The following is a 24,161-nucleotide window of genomic DNA, read 5'->3' as shown; positions in this document are numbered from 1 at the left end:
AGATGGGGAAAGCAGGGAAGGTGGGGTAGGTGGGGAATTTGGGAGGGGGGGGGGTGGGGTGGGGTTGTTCACTAAAATGCATACACCTCAGCCCAAAACCAATGCGTTGGTATACAAGTCTATAAACTGTATGCATGAGACATTTAACATAAAAAAGTGCTTTAAGGTTCATACTTTTACTTCCATCATCCACCTTATAATTTCACACAGCATAGAACATGATGCTTCACATTTGACATTCATTGCCAGTGCATCTCAAAATTATTTTGTTATTAATGATGGGTCACATGTGTCTAAGTGGGTTTTCTGTTGCTATATCAGGGGATGATTCAATACAAACAAAAAGATAGCTGTTTGTATTGTAGCTTTCTGTAATAACTTGTAGGCTATGGTACTTTGTATTACTTTACAGTTTTTATCAGTTTCAGCTAGGCTAATAATGAAAGGTAAGCTAACAAAAAAGCCACTGCCTGAGCATTTTTATGGAAATAGAAGTCCAAAGTGCCATGGGCTTTGATTGAGTGTTTCTCCGAGATATTATATTTTATTATATTGTTTGTATTATCTTGTTCCAAAGAAGGTAATCATTTATCAGGAGTGTTCTGTTCTTTTATAGTGGAAACTGCTTAATTGACATTACACATAGATATGACAAAATACAAGAAAACATTTCTTTTAGGATTTGCTATGAAAATGTCTTAGGCTATATGCAATGCTACTTCATCTTTACAAAAATTATGACCTTGTTTTACATGTACTATACAAATTACAGAGGCAGACACATTTTATTATTAATCCATACATATTTACAAAGCTTTAGAGAGAAAATAGTGATCAAAGTGTGTTAAGTGCGACCATCAGTCAAACTCTGACTTGTGATGTGAATCCTACCCAGTTTCAGCCAACAAACCCAGTCAGCTGGTGTTAATGTTCAAAGAAAACTTACAGCTGTGATCAATGCAAGTCCAGCTTCCTTTCTGATGACCTGAGACTTTTGTCTTTCACTGGTCGTGTGTCACTGGAGATGGTGAGGATGGTGTGCCTTCCTACTGAACAGAACTAATGACTGGGTCACACTCAAAAACAGAAGAAAAAAGTATAATAAGGATTTAAGGCACACAAAAATTCTTCTTTCATAAGATCTTCTTTTCTGAATGTGACCCAATCAGTAGATCTACTGATTTTCATGATTATGCGCTGAAATGGTTAGGCCGCAGTGGTACACAAACCATTTTTTTCCTACTGAATATGCATTTAGGGGATGAAACTGCATAAGCCATCAACATACTTACTTTCAATGTGCTCATGACCAATCCATTGTAGCATGAGCTCATTGGTTCACCTTGTATTTCTCTAAACTCACTTGACCCTGGAATGTTTAAAACACTAAGTGCATTACACATTATTTGTACACAGGTAAATATAACTTAAGAGGTCCATTAAGAGTCACTGAAGATCGCATCTTGAAGTGTATGTGGACAGAGCCGCATTCACTCAGACTAACTCTGGACTTGCTTCTTTCCGGAGTTTGTGTAGTTGAAGTAAACGTGCAGTCCGTTAACTGGGTGGACAATCGGCACAGTTTGCATCTTGGGGAAGGTTTGTGTCGCCAGACTCCATTCTGTAGTGCTGAGCAATTCGACAGCCAGGGTTTTTAGTATGATCTGTGCCAGTTCCCTTCCAATGCAGCTGCGTATGCCGCCGCCAAATGGGACAAAATTAAAGCGTCCCGTCCTGCTCTCGTCCCTCTCGGTTCCAAAGCGCTCTGGGTCGAATAGCTCCGGGCTCTGATAAACAGCAGCTGTCTCGTGGGTATCCCGGATGCTGTACATTACACTCCATCCTTTTGGAATCTGGTAGCCCTTAAAATTAGTGATAAAAAAATTAGCATTGCCATGTACGCTATTTGACTATGTTTAATAATAGACCAACTAATATCAATATATCAATAAGTAATAATAACAATGATGATAATGGTTATGATGATTATCACTGTATTCTATTTTCACCATTCAGGTACTTCTGGAATAGGTTTTCTTATAACCACAATGAAGTGAGAATACATCTTATTTTCTTGTACTGGAATACAAACCAAATTGAGGTCTGAGAGTTTTATTGGAGTGGTAAAGAGAAATAATGATCTGTAATAAGGTCATTGCTAAATTTAGCCTGTATGATCAAGTCCAAGCCACATAAAGAAAATTGCTGTCCTCAACAGGGGGCGATATTGAGGTTAAATGCCCCTCACTCCTGCTTCACACATACAAAGTAAAATTACCTCCTACCCAAAAGTTGCAGTCACACAATGGGAATTTCAATCATTTTAGCCGGTTTGATAAAAAAAAAAAAATGTATTGTTTTGAGTTCATATGACAACGCATGCTTCACAGTAACAGGCCAAACAGGCATAACTTTGAAACTTGAGATATTAATTATTAATGAAAGATCTAGCAAAACACTAAAGGTGATCTGACAGCAATCCCCACAGTGTATACAGACTTTTAAGATTACATTTCTGGATGGCAGATTTAAGAAATCATAAATAAACTGGATTGTGTGTGTGTGTATATATATTTATATAAAATTGTGTATATTATAATTATATACATGGACTGTAATATGGACTGTCTGAAAATCGACTGATGCATCAAGTCTACAACTTGCTGTTTGTTGGCTATTGATAAAAAAAGAAACAAAGTTACCATTGTAGTGGGTTAAATTGTATCGATCCACTGTTTTCGTAGTGGTCATATTGCATGACCTGTGATTGACCTTGGTTGATCACTTGATAACAAAATGAATGTGTGTATGTCCATTTTCTACAGAGATGCATTGGTGCATAGAATTCAAATACACGCTGGTTTAAGACTAAGGTCATATTGCAAATTTAGGAGTAACATGGTGGTTCTAACGTCATCAATTTCAAATCTTGATTGTCCATCAAATACCTTGAAGAGGAGTACACAAGGATGGTGTATTGTATGCCACACGACTGATGAATGAATGACCACAGGTCTGATAATATAGAGTGAACTAGGCTCTAGTCTGTAGCCATGAAGCGTACGCTGATCGTGCGTAAAGACGCAGCACACTGTGTGGCCATACTTACGTCTAATTCGAAGGTTTGAAGCGCCGTCCTATACCCCCCAGACACAGGAGGGAGAAATCTGAGTACCTCCTTGACGATGCAGTCTAGGTAACGCAGCTGGCTCAGTTTCTCCAAACTCAGATAAGGCACACTGAGGCTTAAACATTGTTCACTGGGAAGTACAGCGGAATCACAGTGATCGGTCCTAGTGCTGTAAACCGAAAAAGTGGTCTCTGTTCCAAGGCAAAGGCTGTCGTTCCCGCCTTTTCCCGTCGCTTCGTCCGGCGATGGAACGGTCTGTTCATCCGCGTTCCGATCTTTTAAAAGCGAGCGGCGGGCGTAATTAGAACCACTCCTTAGTCCATGTGCTTCCAGCTCCAGCCGGGCTTTCTCGACCACAGAGGGATGCTTCAGCAGCTGGAGGATGAGAGAGGTCGAGGCGCTGGCTGTAGTTGAGTGCGCAGCGAAGATTAGCTCCACAGCAGCTTCCTAGAATCCATGAGGCAACACAATGAGCTTTCCACCTAAATCCTCTAATCCGGTTATAAGAATATCTGTTAAAGATGGGAGGTTCAGGACCTCTTCAACCAACGCCTATTTTTTTTTAAATTATTATTATTATTTTTTTATCGCGGCTTTATTTTAGAAAGAGAAAAGTACTTTGAACACTACGATGGCGTCGGGTAATTCTACTTATAACTCCTAGTTTTAGTCGTCATTAATATTAATACTCTCCTAGATAATTGCAATGTATATGATACAAAAAACTTCTTCATATTTAAATATAAAAAGAAGATTATCGATTATCAGTGGCTCCTATTTAATTACCCTCGATGTACACCCCTCAGATAAAATTCACATGTGTAAAATCAGTTTACATGAGATTTGATTGTGGGATACTGCGATGGTTGCCGGAATCACGGGCAAAGATGAGACGATTCACAGATGTTCTGAGAGATGATTCTAAACCAACTTTTACCTTTAGTTCTTGCGTACTTAAGGTATGGCCGCTTTCCTTGGCACTGCTCAGGATGTAGTCAAACGCATCCTGCCCATCCGACCGTTGGTCCTGTAATTTCTCTTCGATTATTTTCTCCATAAACGTGTGAAGTATTTCACGAGCTTGTATACCCTATGGTTAAAACGAAAATATTCATAACTAAAATCAGTGAAATAAAACATTTTATTCAACATAATCCTTCAACAACGTGAAGATGGTTAATCTGATTTGCAGCTGATGGTAATTGCACGAATAAAATGTTGTTGCAATACCAAGTGTAATGTACTCTTACTTACTGCCCATGGTGTTGTATCTACTCTCATACCATTTTTTTGTAAACTCAGTTACTTTCAAAACAAGTAACAGTGTGTAAATAAACGGTATGTAGGCTATTACAGAACGACTGCGAGTTCAATGCTATATTGTAATTATAATAATGACAGTTATGATAATTATTCTCACCTTACGGAGGCCACTGAATGACACATCAATCGGGAGTGAGAAGAGGTTGTTAATAAGCTGCTCGAATATTTTGGAGAGGTACTCTATGTCGGAGTCTTTCATGGTCAGACCCAAGAGCACCCGGACAGCAACCCGAAAAGTGAGTGCTTTGGCTGCGACGTACACGTTCACGGAGCCGGGCTCTGAACACCACTTAGCAATTTCCGACTTCACCACGTCTTGCAGCCGGGGGATGTACGTCTCCAGTGCCCCGCGGCTGAACACTTTAGACAGGATCTTAACAGGAATGCAACAATAAAAAAATTAGCAGGTGGCATGAGAAAATCAGTTCCAAGTATTACTCATGTATAATTGAGAAGCTTAAGCCGTTAGTCATGACCCCCTCTTTTCAAATTCAGACAGTTCATACTGTTACATATCTACATAGTCACGTTGGTAATATATGCAGGTGCTACCGCATCATGAAGATTTAGGAATGGCATTTACTGTGTCCTGTAATTATCATAAGGTGAACAGACTGAAGTCTGCATTGAACAGATAAGAATACACACAGAATAAATTTCTACGCGCTTTTAAAAAAATCAGTTTGTAACATTGAAGATACACCCTTACTTTTCTTTTCTGTTTGTGAAGGTCTCCAATGGAGTTCACCAGCGTATTGGGGCCCAGGATGATCCGCGTGCTCTGAGGCCACTGGGTGCACACCAAGCTGTGCTCCCCAAGCAGAATTTTACGGATATTTTCCGCTCCTGTCACGCGGATAACCGGTTTCCCCAAAAGGTGGGTTTTAAATACGTTTCCGTATTTTTCCCTCCTGGAGATATGAAAGCTTGGCCCCTGTCATAAAAATACACAGTGATTAAAGAAATGTTACACTCTCGTTTTGGCAAATGTCTCATGTCAACGCCCTACTTTAACCACATCTAGGTAAGTAAAAATATTCGCCTCTGGAGGACACGCTGTGTACGAGCAGCAGGTAAAAAACCCACTTCTGTATTTGCAACAATTATTATTACAATTAATTTCTGTACATTCAGCAAGCCCAAGCAAACAACTGAAATCCAGCTAAAATGACGCGTTCAAATACTATTATAGGAAGACCAGTTTGTATCCAGCATGAAATATAAGCTGTGGAAAAATTACAGTGCTGTGTTACATTTACCTGAAAAAGCCAGTGGAAAGTTTCGCCTACGAGTGGCCACCCCATGGACCCCTTCGGAAGAGGCAGCTTGCTGTCTCTATCCCGCGTGATGGACCACCGGAGGGCCCATAGTTGTCGGGAGACGGCGAGAAGCAGCAGGACAGATGATACAGATGTGATCGCGGTGGCTAGCGCTGAGAAATGATTGAGCTCGAGCAGGAACATCTCCAAAAAAAGACGAGGGTGGCAAAAGTTCAAACGCGTATTCTTCTTCTTTCCGTGTATGATCCAGCAACAAAAGCGATTCAGAGAGCGCCTAAGTGTCGAGGCTCAATGTTTCTGAAGATGCATTTGTGGCCACTTTTTGGATCACGTTCTACGCCACTGTCTTGTCCTTTCAGCGGTCTAGAAATGAAATTGATTGGGGGGGGGAGTAAGTACACAGTCAAAAATTGTTTGGTTTACAAAAAATGAAAAGTAATTAAACAAAAGTGAAGTGAAAAACTATTGTAATGTGCACGTGAACCACATTTCATTACAGCGAAGATAGACAGTAAATATGAAAGAGCAATCTAATGGAATACATTTTTTCCTCTCAAGATCAATACTCCTCCGTTAACTTCTGCATAAATGTGCAGAGACGGTCGTAAATGGTTTAACATGTTTCAAGTGCAAGCACGTTTATATGGCACACAATAGGGCTCAGCATCCCAAAGCACCCCACTTTCTTAGCGCATTCTGATAAACCAAGTCATGTCAGGGAATTGATGTAAATCCAGATGGCCAGTGATTGCACAGACACAGGTTAATGTACGAACGCTCTTTCTGGTTGGCTGGCTCCTATTTTTCTTTTTTAAGTCAGAGTTAGATTTCACTGTCAGACAAACATAATATATGCCTTGAGAAATTAATATACAAATACCCGCACTTAATTCTGTTAGAGTGATTACAAGATGTAACTCACCGTCTTCAATGTTGAACCGCATCGCTGATCGTGTGAACTCCTCCGAGTCTCTTTCCAAAATATGTTTCGTTAATGTTTTCTGTGCGCACCGCGCTTTATAGATATTGGCACACTATATGATCCACCTTCGCAGATGACGTATTGCGCTTTGAATATTTATGTAGCTGATACACGCCAAGTTTGTGAACATATAGCCACACAGGGAGACCGAGAACGCGGGAGAGAGTTCAGTGTAACACTGTGAGGGTCGAATGGCATTCATTGAGGAAACAGGTAACCAATCGCGGAAAACCTTCAGTTTGAATGACTGCCTTTCACGCACTCCATGCTCGGCGCAGTCATGTATTTCCAGCGCTGTCTCATTCATGAAATTTTCATCTACTCATGACCGGTTATGAAAATTCACGAGTTTTCATCTTTAACAATTTCGTTATAATGGTAATAACAATTATAACAGGAACCAAAAATTGTTTATATTCCTTCCGCGTTAACTAGGTTTAATTACAAAATGACCGCATATATACGGCAAACGGCATATATCAAGTATATGAAGGTGAACGTACAAAACTGAAATGACATAATTTGTGTGTAGAATGTAGAATTGTATAGCCTACCATATGACACTACACGTTCTGTATTTTTTGCATTTTCATAAAACACTTTAAGGTTAAATTTGAAGGATGAACTACCTTATTCATTCACAGCACAAATGTTTAGAATGAACCTCAGCGGGTTGAGTGAACCCACATGTTGGCGAGTGCTTAATTTCTTACTGAATGTCCGTCGGAGAAGCCTAGTGCCTGACTGCCGAGCTGGGCCAAGTGTGGTATATATTATACCATTTAGGGAGACTATAACACACCTGTTGCAGTTTGCTTTGATGCCAGACTAGGATGGCTTGAGTACAAAGAACCTCTGGAGGCTTGATGCATCGTGGTCATCTCTATTTCAATAACTATTTCTTTTTATTGGGAAAGAGCGGTGATGGCTGTTATGCACACACCTGCAACGAAATCAGTTTGAATCTGTCGTGACTAAATCTGTCAATGTCAGTTTATATTTTTTGCTTAACCTATTTTTCTCGTTTCAGAGCGTGAACAAATTCACCATGGTATGAAACTCTTTCTCGTTTAACATTTTTAAATCACGTGTCGGGTACCTTTTGTGGTCCACGTTCTCATTTCAGCAATACTGTTAAAAATACTGATTGTGTAAGTAAATTGGTTTTGTCCTAGAGACGAATTTCAAGTCTGAAAAATCTCATCAAGAAACATCCAGCAGTTTGCAGGACAATGTTGAATCAGATTCTTCCTTAAACCGCTGTCATTATGCCTAAAGTTGACAGCGAACGCACGACCACACGTTCACCTGGTATTTTTGGTAATTATTACATCAGCCTATTGAAAGGCAAATCTAGAGAAATATTTTGAAGAATCTCCCAATGCAAACATGTAACGAATGTAAGATGGCGTCCCCATTTTTAGACATTTAGCCTGATTTTGGAGATTATCGCAACATCTGATCATACATCAAAACGTAAAAATACAAAGGAACAGTAATTTATCTGTGTATTAAAAGACGTGCCCACTGCTCCTACGAACAAGAGGATCCCATACATAAAAAATGCTGTGCATAAGCAGTATCAATATTTATTTCAATTATATACACTGAATTTTGCTTACATCTAAATGACAAAATGTCACATCCAGGTAAAGCAAACATGATGTGTATATTTATGGCCAATTTTAAAAAGAAAGCAATATGCATACAATTTGAGATGCGCAGTCAACAGTATATCATTTACACTCTTCTGTAAGTCTGTACACCGCGAGGTTCATAACTGGATGTTTTTCTGTGTCATTCAAGTGCTCAGTCCACCCCAATGGCATTGCATCATCACAGTAGATAGTGGGTGTTATACTGAACTCACTTCATGGTAGTACACAGATTAAAAACAAGGGAAATGAAGAAAATGCCTCAGTCACATAGGAGCCATGGCAGAAGTGATGTTAAGACGCAACTGCCAGTTGAAATCTTGAGGAGCATTCTTACATTTGAAAAGGTTCTCTACTTCACACTGGAATGTTATACGCTTCAATCATGAAAGTCAAAAAAAATACTGGAACATTTTTCCCCACAGCAGATGAACTGCTTTCAATAAACTCAAATACAATTACAAAGGCAAATTACATTTTAGGATTGAGGAGATACATTTACAAGCACCCCCTCCTTTATTTGGAGCAACAGAAATGTTACGATTTCTATTGCACTGCATTGTTTTTTAAACAAAATGTGCTTTATGTACAATGTAATGCTCAATTACATCTTCTATTTGAAGAAAAAAAAGCCAAACTTAAATATTTTTTTCAGTGCAAAACGCCTATTAAAGTAGTACAGACCAAGATCCATAATCTGATTATAAAACGTTTTTCCCAACTCTTCATCCTGTAAGCATTTCTGCTTATAAGAGGCTTCAAATTTACCAATTATTGCTCTTTATTTAACATCTTAGCATGGAGTTCTAAAGCATCATAACCAAAAAAGCTGACATTTCACCCTGAGGAAAAAAAAAATCTGAGTAGTGTTTTGGATGCAAGTAATTGTTCTGTAAATCACTTCAAACACAAATTCCACTTCTTAAAATACATATTTTTCCTTGTAAAGAGAAAAAGTATGCGTAAAAGTAGTAATATAAATTAACCGCAGGCCTTCTAACCCTTATCTCCTTTAAAATATGCAACAGAATCATGCAAGGTTTTGTTCAGTAATCAAAAGTCACCTTTGTTTCAAACCAGTTTTAGCGAGAAGCGTGATACACTGTACTGTTAAATACGCCCAAAAGTATTTACAGTAAAAACTCCATTCTATGTTGCATTGTGGAGTATTTCAAAGAGCTCTTTGAACATCAGTCTCATTTTAAGGACTTCATGATCCAGTCTGTCTTCATAGCGATACATTCCCACTGATTCAGGGCACCCTCTTATGTGGTGATACAATCATTGCACATTCACAATTTACAAAACATATTTCTCAGCCATTAAAAATACATTAAAAAAACAACATTTTACTGCTTATTGGTTTCGGTATTCGGTAAACCGTTCTTCATTTTTTCTTATTTACAAGATATATCCAGTCTTGTATAAATTAAACGTTAACTTCATCTCTCTAAGTTGAAATGCTGGAGATTAGGAGGTGCGGACATTACGGGTGGGGAGTTTAAGAGTGCTGTGACATTCCGTTCACTAAGCTTCTCAGCTGCTTCACCACCGTCTCCATCAGCTTCTGTTTGTCACGGTCGTTCTTTCTGAACTGGGAGAAAATGTTGTTCTTTTTACTGGTGTCCTTCATTCTGCGGGAGGGAGCAGAAACACTCAATGAGTTATTTCTTCAGCCCTTGCACTCAAAGAGCCCTGCATCTGCCACTTGTGTGATTTAGTCTGATGGTAAATGAAGTACATGCTCGGTATTAAACAAATCATGCTGAACTTAATGTCTTTGGCAGCATGAAAGAGAAAAGCTGGCTGAACTGCTTGAGGATGGATGCATCTCTCCTTTCTATATTGTAATTAATGACACATTTGCTGTTCAAAACACAATTCAAAACCAAAAGTCTTGATTTCTTGTATATACACTCAATATTTACAGTCAACTAATGCAAATAAATTACTTGAATATTACAGTTGCACTGTGATAGTTTATAGATATTTATTTACAAACACAGTCTGACATTCACCAATATCGGTATGCTTCATGAATTGTCACTCTTACAGCAAGTTTCAAAAGTTCACTCCTTTTAAAATGAGTTAGATGTTATTGAAGGAAAAAAGACTGAGAATAGCATTTAACTACTAACAATCGTCAAGTTTCTGATTAGCTGTCAGCAAATGTATACAAATGAAAATGGTTGACGTTTACTCCTCCACTCATTCAATGAGTCATTAATGTGAAGCCTACCACAGAGAACAGAGCACTGACCCAGCACGATTTGGCAAAACACACAATGCAAACCACTTCATATTGAAAATAAATACATACCCCCTGTAGACTCTGCAAAGCATGCGTTAACAGACAAAAAAGAGGTGAAAGACTGAATGTTTAGTATACCAAAACTGTATACGACAGATACGAGACCAGCAATAAAATTCCTGTCCATCTCTGTGCTAATGGATTTAGCTCGTGACCACAGCCAGTGTTTACAGTTAAATGTCCCAATCACCATTTCTTTACCAGGTGCCAACATGAACTTTTAGTTAAATCCCTGGAAGAGACCCCAAAAACGTTCATAAAAAGACTAAGCAGACCAGACGCCTATGGTACATTCACCATATGTATTTGGAAAGTGACAACAGTAAATCATAGAGGGGCATTATAGTATTTATTAAACATTGAATTGATATTCTCATGCAAGGTAAAAAAAAAAAAAAACTGCTGGGACACTCACTTCTCCAGAAGTGCCAGTGCAGTGGAGGGGTTGACCCGCAGGTACTTAGAGGTGGGCTGTCCGTAGTCCGCCAAGTAGGTGGACCAGTCCCACACCATGAACAAGTCCAGGAGCTTTGTCACAGAAAAGGAGTTTTCAGTCAGCGTGCTAACAGCTTACAGTGCTTTCAACATTTAAAACAACTGACAAGGACATCAGCATTAAGAACTCAGACAAAACAAATCAAAAGCTGTTTTTTTTTTTCTTGAGTGAACAAGGCTCACACACTCATCACGAACAAGAGAGGACCCTGGGTGTTCAGAATGTTCACAAAAACGTTCAAACTGATGTTTTTCAGAAAAAAGGAAATCCTTGAGTTTTCTTTTAGGAAAAAATGTTATTCACAATTTACTGTAATGCACTAATACACAGTCATGTAATAATGTTATCTAATACAGTATACTGCATAATTTTTTATTGTTTATATACTATTATAACAATTAAAAACATGTATGTAGTGTCATGGAGAAGCAGTGAGTGATGCTGTGACCTCAAAGCTCTCTTTTATTTCCCCCTTGTTTGAGATCAATTTACTGATGTGTAGATCAACCACTAACATCAACTTAATGATGCTGGACCAACATCTGCTGTGACACATTCATCTACAACACTCTGAGAAAAGCTGTTTTCCTGTCAGCACTGGGTTATTCCACAATACAACTAACTTAGCGGCTGGCAGCAGAAGACCAGAGCCCAGACCCACTTCTGTCAAACAATGACAGGCTTACCAACAGCAGCTCCATCTAAAACTACGGTCTTTAGATAAAGGCAAAATATGACCGGCAACAGACTGAACATCTTTGCTTTATGCAAACAATTAAAACAAAAATTAAAAAATTTCACTTGGAAATTTTGGTTAGCAATAAAATCATGTCAGCCTAAACTGTGTTCACTGATTGTAGTTAACTCCAGTCAGAAAAGGGTAGTGGGCCCACAAAATTCTCTTTAAAGTGTGAACACCTTTCTCCAAAAAACTTAAAATAGGTGGCAAGTCTGTCAGCTCACTTGTATCTCTGGTCTGTTCGGACAGATAAATGGTGTTTTCTCAGAGTCAGCAGGCGTAATTAACAAGGGGTGAGGGGGTCATTATTAAAACACATAGGAGGCTGATCCACTGAAGAGTGAAGGACTGAAATCCCCACCTGACCCCTGGATAACCCAACAGAGGAGATTAGCCAAGCCCAAAGCAGCAGCCAGAAGTCACACCAGTGTGCTGAGTGGCGTCCCTGGCACTGTGAATGGAAGCCCTCACACCCCTGTGCCTTTCGCCCTGGGCCTGCCAGTTCCCTTTTTAAATTCCCTTTCAGTTGGAGGCCAAACTGGGCAGCGCTCCTGTGGCCTATGAGCTGTGAAGCAATAAACAAGCTCACCAGCTCTCATCTGTCAATGTAAATCGATATAAAAGTCGATAGGGGGGCGCCGCTAAGAGGCTTATGATTTTTAAAAGGGCGGGATTCCAGCTAATGTCCCTATCACACCTGTTACCAGGTCCTGATAGGCCGGCTGTTTATCAGCCGTTCCTGCTGGGTGAAGCCTCCTTCTTATCTCAGCCATTATTACTAAGGAGGGGGAAGGAAATGGTACAAGCTCTCTGCATACAAGATCCATTTAAACAAGGCAGGCTGGCTGACAGTACAGTATCTGAGCCAATGACAAAGGGAGTTTATTCAAATCTTACATGGTATTATTATAGTACTATGTAATATTATTATTACATAGTACTACATTATTGCACAGTAGTATGTAATATTACATAATAGTTATATATATACATACATGTGTACACTACATAGCAGTGCCACAGGAAGACATACACCCGCTTCTCAAACTTAGTTTTCCTTCCACATCAATGGGCAATTTTGGGGGGCTTTGAAAAAATTACAGCTGCATTCCACTGAATTCAATGGCTTCTTCTGCTCTGCCCTGCTGCCACCATACAGCTTGTAACTGCTTTGGTAAGAGTACTATCCAGTCACTTTTTATAGTTCCTGCCATAGTAGGGGGAGATGTCATTCAGTAGCCTTGTAGGCAAACTCTCAGACCCACTCCAAACTGGGTTAGCAGGACTGTTCTGATCAAGAGGCATAAGGCAGCACTCTCTATTAGGGCTGGGCGATACAGATGTTGCGATATATCAAATAGTTATCTTTAGCTCAATAACAGCTATCCCCGGTATGTGGCGCTAGGTTTCTTCCCTTATTTTTTTCCCTTTAGTGATACCTGATGCAGGAGCACACCTCCAAAGTTCGGTGAAATGCTTCCGGGGCAGAAAAATATCACTTGTATCTGCATGTTGGTTAAAACACATCTATATACCACATGGAAGCAGCACAGTGCTGTTGCTGTGATATCAACATTGAATAGATATGAGTGGCGTTTTTTTCCCCCGGAAGCATTTCACATGGCCTCAGAAAACTGGAGGTGTGCTCCCGCATCAGGTATGACTACAGGGAGAAAAAATACAGGAAGAAACCTAACGGCACATAACGGGGATAGCTGTTACTACGCTAAAAATAGCTATTCGGTATATTGCCCAGCCCTACTCTCTACTTGACTTCTGATCCATGGGCTGGTCTATGAGACTACTGATGGATTCCCAACTTGATATTGTAGAAATCACTGAACAATAGCATGGGAGTTGCCCCAAGCTGGGCAATCGTGCAAGAGGGAAAAAACACATGGTAACAGCAAGGGTGGTTCAGAAGACACCAACAGCTTTAAAGGAATGTGACTATACTTCCCTTATTTGCGCAAATGTCATTCTCTGCATACGAATGACCAGTGCATCTCCAGCTGAACGGGTTTCTGCAGTTAGTCCCCTCAGATCAACCCACCGTAGGGGCTGCTTCACAGCTGAGCTAGCTGAACATACAAATGGGTTTCTCTGGAATATGCAGTGGGTAAACACTTACCAGCTTTGCCGGGAGTTATTTGGGTTGAGACTAATCCTCTCTAAATTGCATTCTACCGCGGGGCAGCATACTTGCTTAAAACTCAGCCTGTCATGCCCCGTGGTGAGTCAGAGTACTGCTTCTAATACCTGAGGTCTTCTGTTCACACTCCTGCTTTGAAGTGAGATACTTCTGCCTCCTGTCCCCCTTGCCAGCTGTGCGTCAGGCCTGCCTTTTTCTGCAAACAGGTCTGGAAACAGCTGTGAGCTGAGATAAGTATGCACAGACTGCAGCAAGGAGCATTGCTGCTCACTCCCTTATCCATTATGCCATGAGAAACGCCAAGTGGGAGCTGGTGAAACTCCCGCTGTTCTTTATTGCTAGGTCTTTGCACTTTAAGTTATCTAAGTTTAGACACTGGCTGTTGGCGAGTCTCACACTCAGCTGGTGCTTGAGGAAATTTTGTGTTCAGCACAATTTTCAGTTTGTTTGTTTCTTCTAGGATGGAGACATGATCACTTGACTAGATCTTTAGAAAATTGGATTATCTTCGTATGGTAAACAGAGGTGTTATCTGGTATAGTTCTATGAACAGCCCGCAAACACATAAATCTCACAAGCTACATTGGTTTAGGTATGTGGGGTTTCGCCATAAAAACTGACTGTATTTCCTTCTACAATAGCAGAAGCCTAGGTTAAAAACGACAGAAAATTATGCAAGTTATTTCCCACAATGAGATTCAAACTCTGCAGGAACAACATAGTAAATTACAAGTGACCTAAGGCAGAAAGCAAGAAAACAATGTCTAGTCACGGGAGCTTAAACTTACTTCCACATCATGAAATACACAGAGGCCCTGGATGAGGTTGAGGTATTTGCCCTTCCTAAAAGTTTTCAAAACAAACATTTTGAATGAATGTGACTATGCTGCCATACAGACCACAGATGGCTCATGATGACACTCGCCATGCCTTCAACTTTCACTTCTACATGAAGACACTCAGGGCTGAATTTCACAATTCCAAGGTTGAAATTCTGTTTTTTTTTTAAATATAATATAAATAATATATACATATAATATAAATTAACCATAAAAACGTGTCTCTGTGTAACTTTGTGTAATGGATACTGGGAAAGTTCAAGAGGTCTCTGTGCAAGACAAGATTACATCAATTCCCTCACAAGTGGCAAGTTTAGTGTTCAGTTCAGCAGAGGCAGCAAGTCCACCTAAGACTGCTCTCTAGCTTCCACAACTGCACTATATGACTGAAGTGTCACTTCTCAAGTCCCATATTTTCAAGTCAAAGCCGGTGTAGTGCTCCATTTTCCAGTCACATCAGCAGGTAAAGGAATCACGAGAGATGAAATTCTCCACCTCCCCAATGGCACTTCCACTTGAATGAGTAAAAATACTCATTCAATACTGGAATACTGGAAAACAAAGTCCCACATTTGGCCACTTTAGTCTCTCTACTTAAAGGGTAGCCTCCTTGCCAAAATTTTACATTTAAATAGGTCCTCCCAACCTTCACTACACTAGGCATCCATGCCAAAAACCACCATCACAAGCTAATAAGAAATGCTTTCATGGTTTCCAACGGAACCTTAAGTTGTCTAAGTGCGTGAGTCGTGCACTAAGCATCCTTTTGTCTCCTTCGGTTTCCACGTTTCATTTCCAGTGAGCATGTATAACGATTGCACTACATCACACATGTGCACAATGTCAAAATTCACCAGTGCTACGCGCTGTCATAGTGGTATATGCAGGCTGGTGCTGCTGGAAGGGATGCAGGGCCAGGCACAAATCCAATGAAAAGGTAAATCACCTTTGTGAAGGCTCCTGGACTGTCAGGACATGATCTACCCACACCTGGTTGTGGCTAGCGAGAACAAAGTCTGATAACTTTCTTATTTCTGCATATTGAGTATTATTTCTAAAATGACAAGATCGGTAATTCACATTGCACACAACGCACATGTTAAACTGTGTTTTCCCTCTGACCAAACTATATGAAAACAGATAAAGTACCTATGGATGTTCTCTGAAAAACACAAAATTTAAGAAAAGCAACATAAGTTTCAAGCCTTACCAAGCTGACCTATTTTCTTTTTAAGGACATCTTATTGATTCAAGTATCTGGTCAAATCAACTGAAAACAGTTTTCAAATTTTTCAAATGCTACTTAACTTTTTCCATAGAACATTCAATAGATTCTACTTTCAATCTTCATTCAATTATATTTGTAAAACATTTACTTCTGTGTATAGTTAAACAGGAGATTCCTGAATGCATGTAACTTGAAGACTAATGACAGTTTAATCATGTTTTTCAATACAACATATGCAGAAAGCATGTTTCTTTCAGCGAGCTTTCAGTAATCCTCATTGACCTGGGTGAGTCAAAGCTGCTGGGACGCTGTGCAGGTTACTCTACACCCTTTGTAGTCAAGGAATCTCCCGTTTCTCAGTCAACATCACCATGGTGCCGACTGAAGAGACACAGCAGAGGAAAGAGAAAGTTGGTCTTTCTCCAAAGCAGTCACCGAAGTCATGATCTGGATGAAATGCACACCCAGGCGAAACCAACTAGTTTGCCAGATAACTTTTAAAGGAGACGGTGTTTATAATATTACATCGCAAACAAAAAGAGCAGTGTGTCTTGCTGCGAAATATTAAAGATGCACACGTGCCTTGCTTCAGAACAACCAACCAAGATGCAACTTTCTGATAAAAAAAAAAAAATAAATAACATCAGAAAATCTGCAGGTTATCAGAAACTAGGCTGAAAGGGTAATTATCAGAAGTTGTGACCTTACTGTGGATGGGATTATTATTTATAAATAAAACCGAAAGGAGAACACCCCAATCCACTTGCTAATGGAGATGGAGATGGAGAAAGGTGTGTGTGTTTGTGTGTGCGCGTGTGTGTGTGTCGGGGGATGGCGAGCCATTCTGGAGAAAACTGGCTTCCATTAGTGATCAGGTGATTGGCAGAGATCGTGATCTTTCAATCCTGGGTCAGCTCCTTTTAAAAGAAACTAAAAAAAAAAAAAAAAAAAGAGAAAGAAATGAAGGCCCGTTTCCATTGATCCATCTGTTAAGCACAGTCTCTCATCGAGTCCCGTGTCCCTTGGGTGCCTGCTTTGATTCTACAGAGGCTTTCCCTTGTTTGAGCCTCAAGCTGTCATCGGCTCTTCCAGCAGGGCGGGGTGACCAGAGCGGGGCCCGTCCCCCAGGGCAGCGCCGGGGTGAGGAGGTGGAGCCTGAGCGCCGGACTCGCTTCCTTATCTCAAACAGGCACCCGCGTCCTGAGCGGGATCAAATTTGGGAAGGAGGCACTGTGCCATGACCCCTGAGAATGCTCTCTCCCCCCCCCCGCCGTTGCTCATTTCCCTTTGAGCGTAAAAGATGTGCCACACACTCCTTTTATAAACACCAAACAGATCGTACATGTTGCATTGTGACAAATTATTCAGTAGACCTGTTTGTTCATCTCGATGTAACCTTCTTTCGGGCGTTTATGTAAGAGGAGAGCATATCCTATGCAGACAACTAGAGCACAAAGCACCAAACTGCCAGATTCAGACAATGTCCATGAGCCTGACCCAAACACATAACCTGAGAAGTCTTCAGCACAAAGTTATCAGATGCATATGGAGACATGTCAGTTATTTTTTTTTAAGGTTCCTCCACCTCCTTAGACCTGACTGAGAACAATGTGATCTGATGACACTTTAATCACATTCATGTGCTACACCTTTGAAAATGAAGCCTGACACTGTATTCACGGCTTGAGTATATGCTCCTGAGAGAGTCTTGATTGTCAGAGAAGTATGTATTATTCAGACAGGCCTCTCACACCGGGGAGGAAATACAGATGAAAGCTGTCTGACAGGGCCACTTTTACTGAGTGAGGCTCAGGCATTAATGTCAATTAATGGCACTAAGGTCACGCATTCCCGACAAATATGTGACTTCATCAAGTTTCTCCGATTACACACAAATGAATACACAATGCCACCGCTTCATACAGGCCAGAATCAGAGGATTCCCGGGGCAGACAAATGACTAGGTTTGTGCCTCCTTAACAACTGGGCTAGGTTGAGGAGATTAATTTCATCCAGGTCTGCATTTCATTTGAGTGAATGTGTGTCACAAGTACAAACACATCTATAAATAATATAAACATTTTCACCTTTTAAAACTATTTCAAAACAATTTCAACTATTCTAGATAACTCAAAAAAAATATATGCAACTTTGTACCTGCAAAAAACTATTCACTCATGCCACTGAGTGTTGTTCTTTTTCAAACATCTGGCAAAGTTCCTCCATTTCACACAATGGCATGAGAAGAAGCCAAATGTTTATTGGTTCAAGTGTCGGCAATTAGACAGAAGTTTCAGAGGTATGTGTTTGGCACAGGCCTACAGAGCCTCCCATCCACGGCCTCTACCTGCAAAAACAACCACCTGAGGCAGTGATTAAGAGGTCAAACCCGCTGCGCTACAAACAGAGAGAGAGAGAGAGACGGCATGGGTATAAAGGGCCAACAATAGCGCGGTGCACCCCTCTGCCTCTGGATGATTACCTTCTGAAAAGGGCTCACCGGCCCATGATCCATTAACCCCACCCCCAACCCCCGCAGTGACAAAGCCCAGAGGAGCGCTGGGCTCCCCACACACACACACACACACACACACACACACACACACACACACACACACACACACACACACACACACACACACACACACACACACACTCTGCGCTGTGGAGTGACCGTTGTCGCGGTTTGAGGGGTGAAGGGGCTTACTTGTCGGAGGTCAATGAACGCCAGCTGGAGAGTATCCCCCTGGAATCCTGGCACGGGCTCCGAGCTGGCAAACACTGCAGGTGAGGACCAAACACACATACACACACAGTCAGTTGGTGCAAGTCTGAAGCACTTCTGCCCCAGTGTAACGCTGCAGCCACTACCCCCTAACTACAAGCTGTGGCTTATCGGTTTGATGGTGCACGCGCTGCAGCCAACTAGACTGATACAGCCAGGCAAGAATTCAGCCTCATCGATGTGCAACTGGTATTTATTGAACAGCTTATGCCATGAAGTTTTTCCAGTAACAGTGGACATCTGTTCAGCGAATTTAATGAGTGTTCTATCATTACAAGGCATTTGTATAAAGGGCCCAAATGGCCACACTCATCTAGAGCCACATCTTTCTTTCTCCATTGCATGGGTGTATGCGAGTACTCAGATCATTCCACTGCTGTCAAAATGATTTTACATATCCGCTTTTATTTCAGTAGCTGTTCAGTGAAAAAAAGCCCCTGCTTACAGCCAAAGAGCAATTACAGATAGACCGTGGAGCAGGGGTTCGCCAAACAGACCGCAGGCAGAAAGCTCTGAGCGGCCCCCGTCATCGCTGCGGCGGAATGTCTGTTCTTGCCTTTTAACAGCTTTTCCATAAAGGAATTTCGCTCCCTTCAAGAAATTTTCAGGTTTAAAACGGGGTCAGCCAATCGACACACCTTAGGCGTACACACTGAAAAACACAACGCAGGACATCTTTCTCTGTGGTTTGGACGTTACCAAGCTCTGAAGGGTTTTCTTAAAGATTTTCAATAGTTTTACCTTGGACTAAAGTGAACTAAAGAAACATTTTTCTTTCCCCTTTTTGAATAAACCTTTATTTATGCAATACAGCAATACAGGATTTTAAACGTTTAAACTTTACTTTAAACCTTTCTTAAGAAAATGACTTATAATTTCTTCCTCAGAAACTACAGATAGTTAATAATGTAGTAAGGCATGAACTGGCGGAACTCCAGTTATCACTGGCAGATTCTAAAGGCTGTGGATGAGGAATAATTTTTTAAAAAGCCGCACATTTCATGCACAATTCTCTGAATTAAGTACAGAGCATTAAGCACTTACAAAGCTGATTACAAAGAGCAACGCTACAAAAGGAAAACAATACACCCCTAAGGGAAGGGGTTAAGGTATTCCAAAAAGTTACAAAAAAAAAAGACAATCCAAAAAGTCACTTGTGACTCCAGCTGAGAACAGGACACTGTGCTGGCTGCCCCATTGTGACAGCAGAGTCTAGCAGTTTGATCTGTAATGATCTTTCCCTTTTAAGGCTTTTCTCGCCAGGACAGTCTTGGGACAGCTGCACTCTGAGGGCTGAACTCTGTGTCACCTGCCTGAAGGTACAAGGACCTGACCCACAGCTCAACCACTCACAGAGCACACTGTGCAGCCAAGCTGAACCCTCCCAACAATGGAGGCCAAAACAACCACCGCCAAGAAGAAGGAAGCAGCCTCTTTCGAAAAATCTTTCCCTTTATTTTTTTTTTTTAAAAAGCACCTCATGTATGGGATGCAAATTTGTTTTCTAAATCATGGCTCATTGGGTTCATTTAAGTGTCAACATCCTGTTCGTAGCACAATCCTAGTCATTATACCTTCTGCACCATCCATTAGAGTCAGCGGTGACCAATGGTGTGTGTGTGAATGTGTGTGTGTGTGTGTGTGTGTGCGCGCGCGTGTGTGTGAGAGAGAGAGAGAGAGAGAGAGAGAGAGAAAGAAAGAAAAAGGACCTTCCTTGCCAACACTACGAAGTGTATCACGCAAAACGGTTAACAAAATAGGTAACTTGGTCACCACCTTCAAATACACTCCACTTCCTTCTGTGATATTTGTTCTTAATGTGCTTACCTACACATCAGAAAACCTAAAAAAAAAAAACGAATGGTTTGGTGTGAAAGTTAACCGATCAGCTTAATAATTAATGTGGAATATGTATATCTATAATCTTTAATCCTTTAAGAACATGCATTTCTTGCTTTTGTTTTCACCAAAACTTGTGGAGCTACTGACCTCCTGCAAAGACTGCAGCTCTGCAATCATCACGGCTTCTCAAATACCAGTAACAGGCAGCACTTGTGTTGCCTTTGTTTATATTCACTATTTTATTACAGAAGGGGATGTAACTCTCCCCAGAGAGCCTGGCCCTTTCATGTATCGGGTTCCAGGCACAGCACCTAAGGGAGGAAGAAACTCCTCAAATTGTGAGCAGCAGTTAAAACCCTCAGTCCCGCTGGTCATTTACAGTGATAACACTACCTGCCACCTTTGAGCCGTCTGCAGTCCGCCCAACCCCCCCCCCACCCCACACACACTTACACTAATGGAAATGTCACTGCGGTAACCATTAATCCTGAGGTGTCACAGAGGAAAGCCGCGGGGGGGGGGAGTAAACCTCAGCCAAAACGGGGCGGGGTCTGGGACGCATCTCTGAGAGATGGCGGAGTCGGCTCTGGCATGCAGTGCAGGTCAGGCTGTCACTCAGGGCCCAGACACCTCTGTGTCAGTGAGGGAAGGCATCAGGGCTGCTGCTTGCACTCACGTCTCCACACCAACGGCCACGAATCGCCTCAACAGTATCACACTGCTGCTCTTAAACATATCGCGTTCCAGGATCCAAAATAGGAACAAAACCCATAGTACACTTCTGCGAAAAGTATCCATTTAAATACACATATGGAGCCGAAAAGTTTTGGATGGAAGGACGGTGATCTCTCTTTATGTGTTAGGGGCACCCTGGGGAGACCTGCTATTGGGTGCTGCGTCATGCATTCACAAATAGCGGTCTGTCATGTGGAAGATTACAGTCCCAGTTCCTCAACCCTGTCCTTAACAGAATGTGTGTGGCGGCAACCAGGAGGAGATGGCACCTAGTCTCTCGCGCAGACACCTAAACACTGTTTACCGAAGTGCCAAGACTGGCACTTCAAGGCTGGGCCAGAGGAAAGCTCAGGTTAACAATCATACTGTAAGTCTTGATGTCTCTAAAAAAGGTCAAAGGAGTTCAGCATCATTAGAGCCAACACTGAGGTTACCTAAGTTCCTCCTCCAAAGGGAGTCTCATGCCTTAGATGTGTATCAATCGATCCTATAGAGCTGAAAGCTGTAATTACATAGTCTGGTGGAATCCCACAAATGGCTCCTCTGATATATGAGACTACTAGACTGCACTGTAATAAATTAGTGGGTTCTGTAGGGAAGCAGTTTAGCCCTTTTCCTTCTTTGAACCATCCTGAGCTGGTAAACCACAACGTGCTTTACTGGACTACTGGTGAGCGTTTTTCTTTTTAAACCACCAGGACTCATTTCCTCGTCACCGTTCAGGTTAACTTTACAGACAGTGATTAAGTGTTTTGTAAGAGCCCTACTATTATTTAGTCCCATTTAAACTACAACGCAAAGAGTACAAGTTTTTTTTTCTCCAGAAACTGTACGTCAAAATGATTCACTTCACTAATAAATCAATTTCACAGTCCTCGTCATCATAAAAACCTTTCATTTATGCATGCCTAAAAACCACACTGGCCCACACTCAGAATTAAAAAATGACACAATGTTTTTGATGTTGTCTGAGCGACAATGAAATGCAGGAAAGCGTTTTTGAGGCCTTTTTCGGAATAATTAACATCATATTCCTATTTAATATTGAGTGACCCTTTTGTGAGGGCATTCCTTTGTGCAGGGTGCACCTGAATGTTGGTCTGCGCGTGCTGAAGTAATATCCCAGCTATGGGGAAAAAAAAAAACAGAAGAGCCGTGGAATATAAAATACATAAAAAACAAAAATGAACACAACAACCTGAAAATACACAATGGAAAGAGGTGGCACATTCGCTGCATTTTTTTGTGCTTTATTGAACTGTGTCAAACGCAGGTTTATTTAATTCCTTTTCAGAATAGTTACCGCTACAAGCAAAAGCAGGAAGAAATGGCTGGGAACATGACAGAAGCTGTTGGCAAGTATGCATGTCTTGTTATGGTAGGTGTTTTATACACTGTTTTATAACCTTACAGGCCAGCTTCAATGACCAGTGGGTGGCATCCTATGGCTCTGAAATCATCACCGGGTCCTGAACCTTTGACACATTATGTGATTTCTCAATTTCAAACCCCCTCAGACCCCACTCCCTCAAATCCACACAAGCCCTCTCGTAATGTGTGTCAGGTTCACTCATGGTACACTTGCTTGCGATTTTCAAGAACTGTAATATGCGTAACTAGGCTTTAGTGTGATTTCCCCAGCTGCCCCGTCACTCACTCCCTGAAGGATTTTTATAGCGGAGGCGAACTCTTGACAGCCCTAATTAACTTGGCTTAACCTCTGTTCAACACCATTAGGCTTAACAAGCCCCCACTTACATTCACACTGTATGACGTCCAGGTTGAACTGCTGGATGGCGCCCATGCTTATTTGCTTCAGCTCGCTGTCGAGCAGCATCTGCATCAGGGAGGTGGACAGGTGCTTACAGGCCGACATGCAGGCTGTCTGGGCCACTTTCCCCTGGAGGAAGAGAGACACAGACCAGAGAAGACCCTGTGAACCGCCGCTTTCTCCGTCTGGGTCAGGGCATCATGGCAAATGAGGAGCCCCACTGTTGTACCGTAGCTGTGCCAGTGGGTATCAGAATACATTTTTGGCTGAACACTTTATCTTTATTAACACATATATCCAAATCACACACCAACATGACCACACCAGCAGGCACACAACCAAGCTGACAGCTCTGAAGATACCGGCTTGAAATGAACAGGGTTGCATGACTGTACATAAGGGGATATAAGAAAAAACGACATCCAACGGAACACAGACATGCACTAGCTCTCACACCTAAGTACATGCCAATGGAGAGCAGGGGAACACAGATAACACGTGCACTGGTAGTAGACGCCAGCAGTCCACTTAGTCCAAGCCGTATATCAAACGTCATACGATTTCATTTCACAGTGATCATTCATCTGGGGGCATGAATGATTCTGAGGCCAAAGCTGCTCACTTCCCCGCGGAAACTACAGGCGTACAGTGCATCCACAACCCTGGTTATTTCTCGAGTGCCATCAACTTTTATCATTTAATTCCTTGGTCCTCTGGCCAAATTGAATAGCTGTTGAGTTTGAAATGGAAACATTGGTTCAAAACAGCCATGTCAAATGGTTGACAAAGCAAATCTCACTGCAACGCGTCGCTATTTTAAATTCACCAAGTTTAAACCACCACATATTTGTGGACTACTAAAAGGGATTAATTTCATGCGTGGACCATTAGCA

The 24,161-nt window shown here is 41.4% G+C and overlaps 2 protein-coding genes across 7 annotated transcripts in view; both read right to left on the bottom strand.

Annotated features, from left to right (window-relative positions):
- Window positions 1–1,499: 1,499 nt before the first annotated feature.
- Window positions 1,500–6,033, bottom strand: LOC118791564 (cytochrome P450 26B1-like). The gene is made up of 7 exons (XM_036549005.1): window positions 5,713–6,033; window positions 5,163–5,387; window positions 4,551–4,826; window positions 4,068–4,220; window positions 3,436–3,577; window positions 3,110–3,246; window positions 1,500–1,862 (listed from the first exon to the last, which is right to left on the bottom strand). The coding sequence occupies exons 1-7, from the start codon at window positions 5,914–5,916 to the stop codon at window positions 1,500–1,502; spliced, it is 1,500 nt and encodes a 499-aa protein (XP_036404898.1). The 5' UTR covers window positions 5,917–6,033.
- Window positions 6,034–8,290: 2,257 nt separating this feature from the next.
- The window catches only part of exoc6 (exocyst complex component 6), a 57,988-nt gene continuing 42,117 nt past the window's right edge, over window positions 8,291–24,161 (bottom strand). For 4 of the 6 annotated variants that reach the window (XM_036520669.1, XM_036520712.1, XM_036520676.1 and 1 more), the window contains 5 exons: window positions 23,256–23,397; window positions 18,843–18,916; window positions 11,097–11,209; window positions 10,691–10,702; window positions 8,291–10,004 (listed from right to left, as the gene is read on the bottom strand). In XM_036520669.1, coding sequence (XP_036376562.1) covers window positions 9,872–10,004; window positions 10,691–10,702; window positions 11,097–11,209; window positions 18,843–18,916; window positions 23,256–23,397 — 474 coding nt within the window. In that variant the 3' untranslated portion in view covers window positions 8,291–9,871. The remainder of the gene's footprint in view (window positions 10,005–10,690; window positions 10,703–11,096; window positions 11,210–18,842; window positions 18,917–23,255; window positions 23,398–24,161) is intronic. The other 2 variants (XM_036520685.1, XM_036520703.1) reach the window with 1 other exon arrangement.

The sequence above is a fragment of the Megalops cyprinoides genome, chromosome 1 (assembly GCF_013368585.1).
Source record: "Megalops cyprinoides isolate fMegCyp1 chromosome 1, fMegCyp1.pri, whole genome shotgun sequence".
Taxonomy (NCBI): domain Eukaryota; kingdom Metazoa; phylum Chordata; class Actinopteri; order Elopiformes; family Megalopidae; genus Megalops; species Megalops cyprinoides.
Note: the sequence above shows the minus strand (reverse complement) of the source record. Positions and strands in the feature narration are given on the sequence as shown.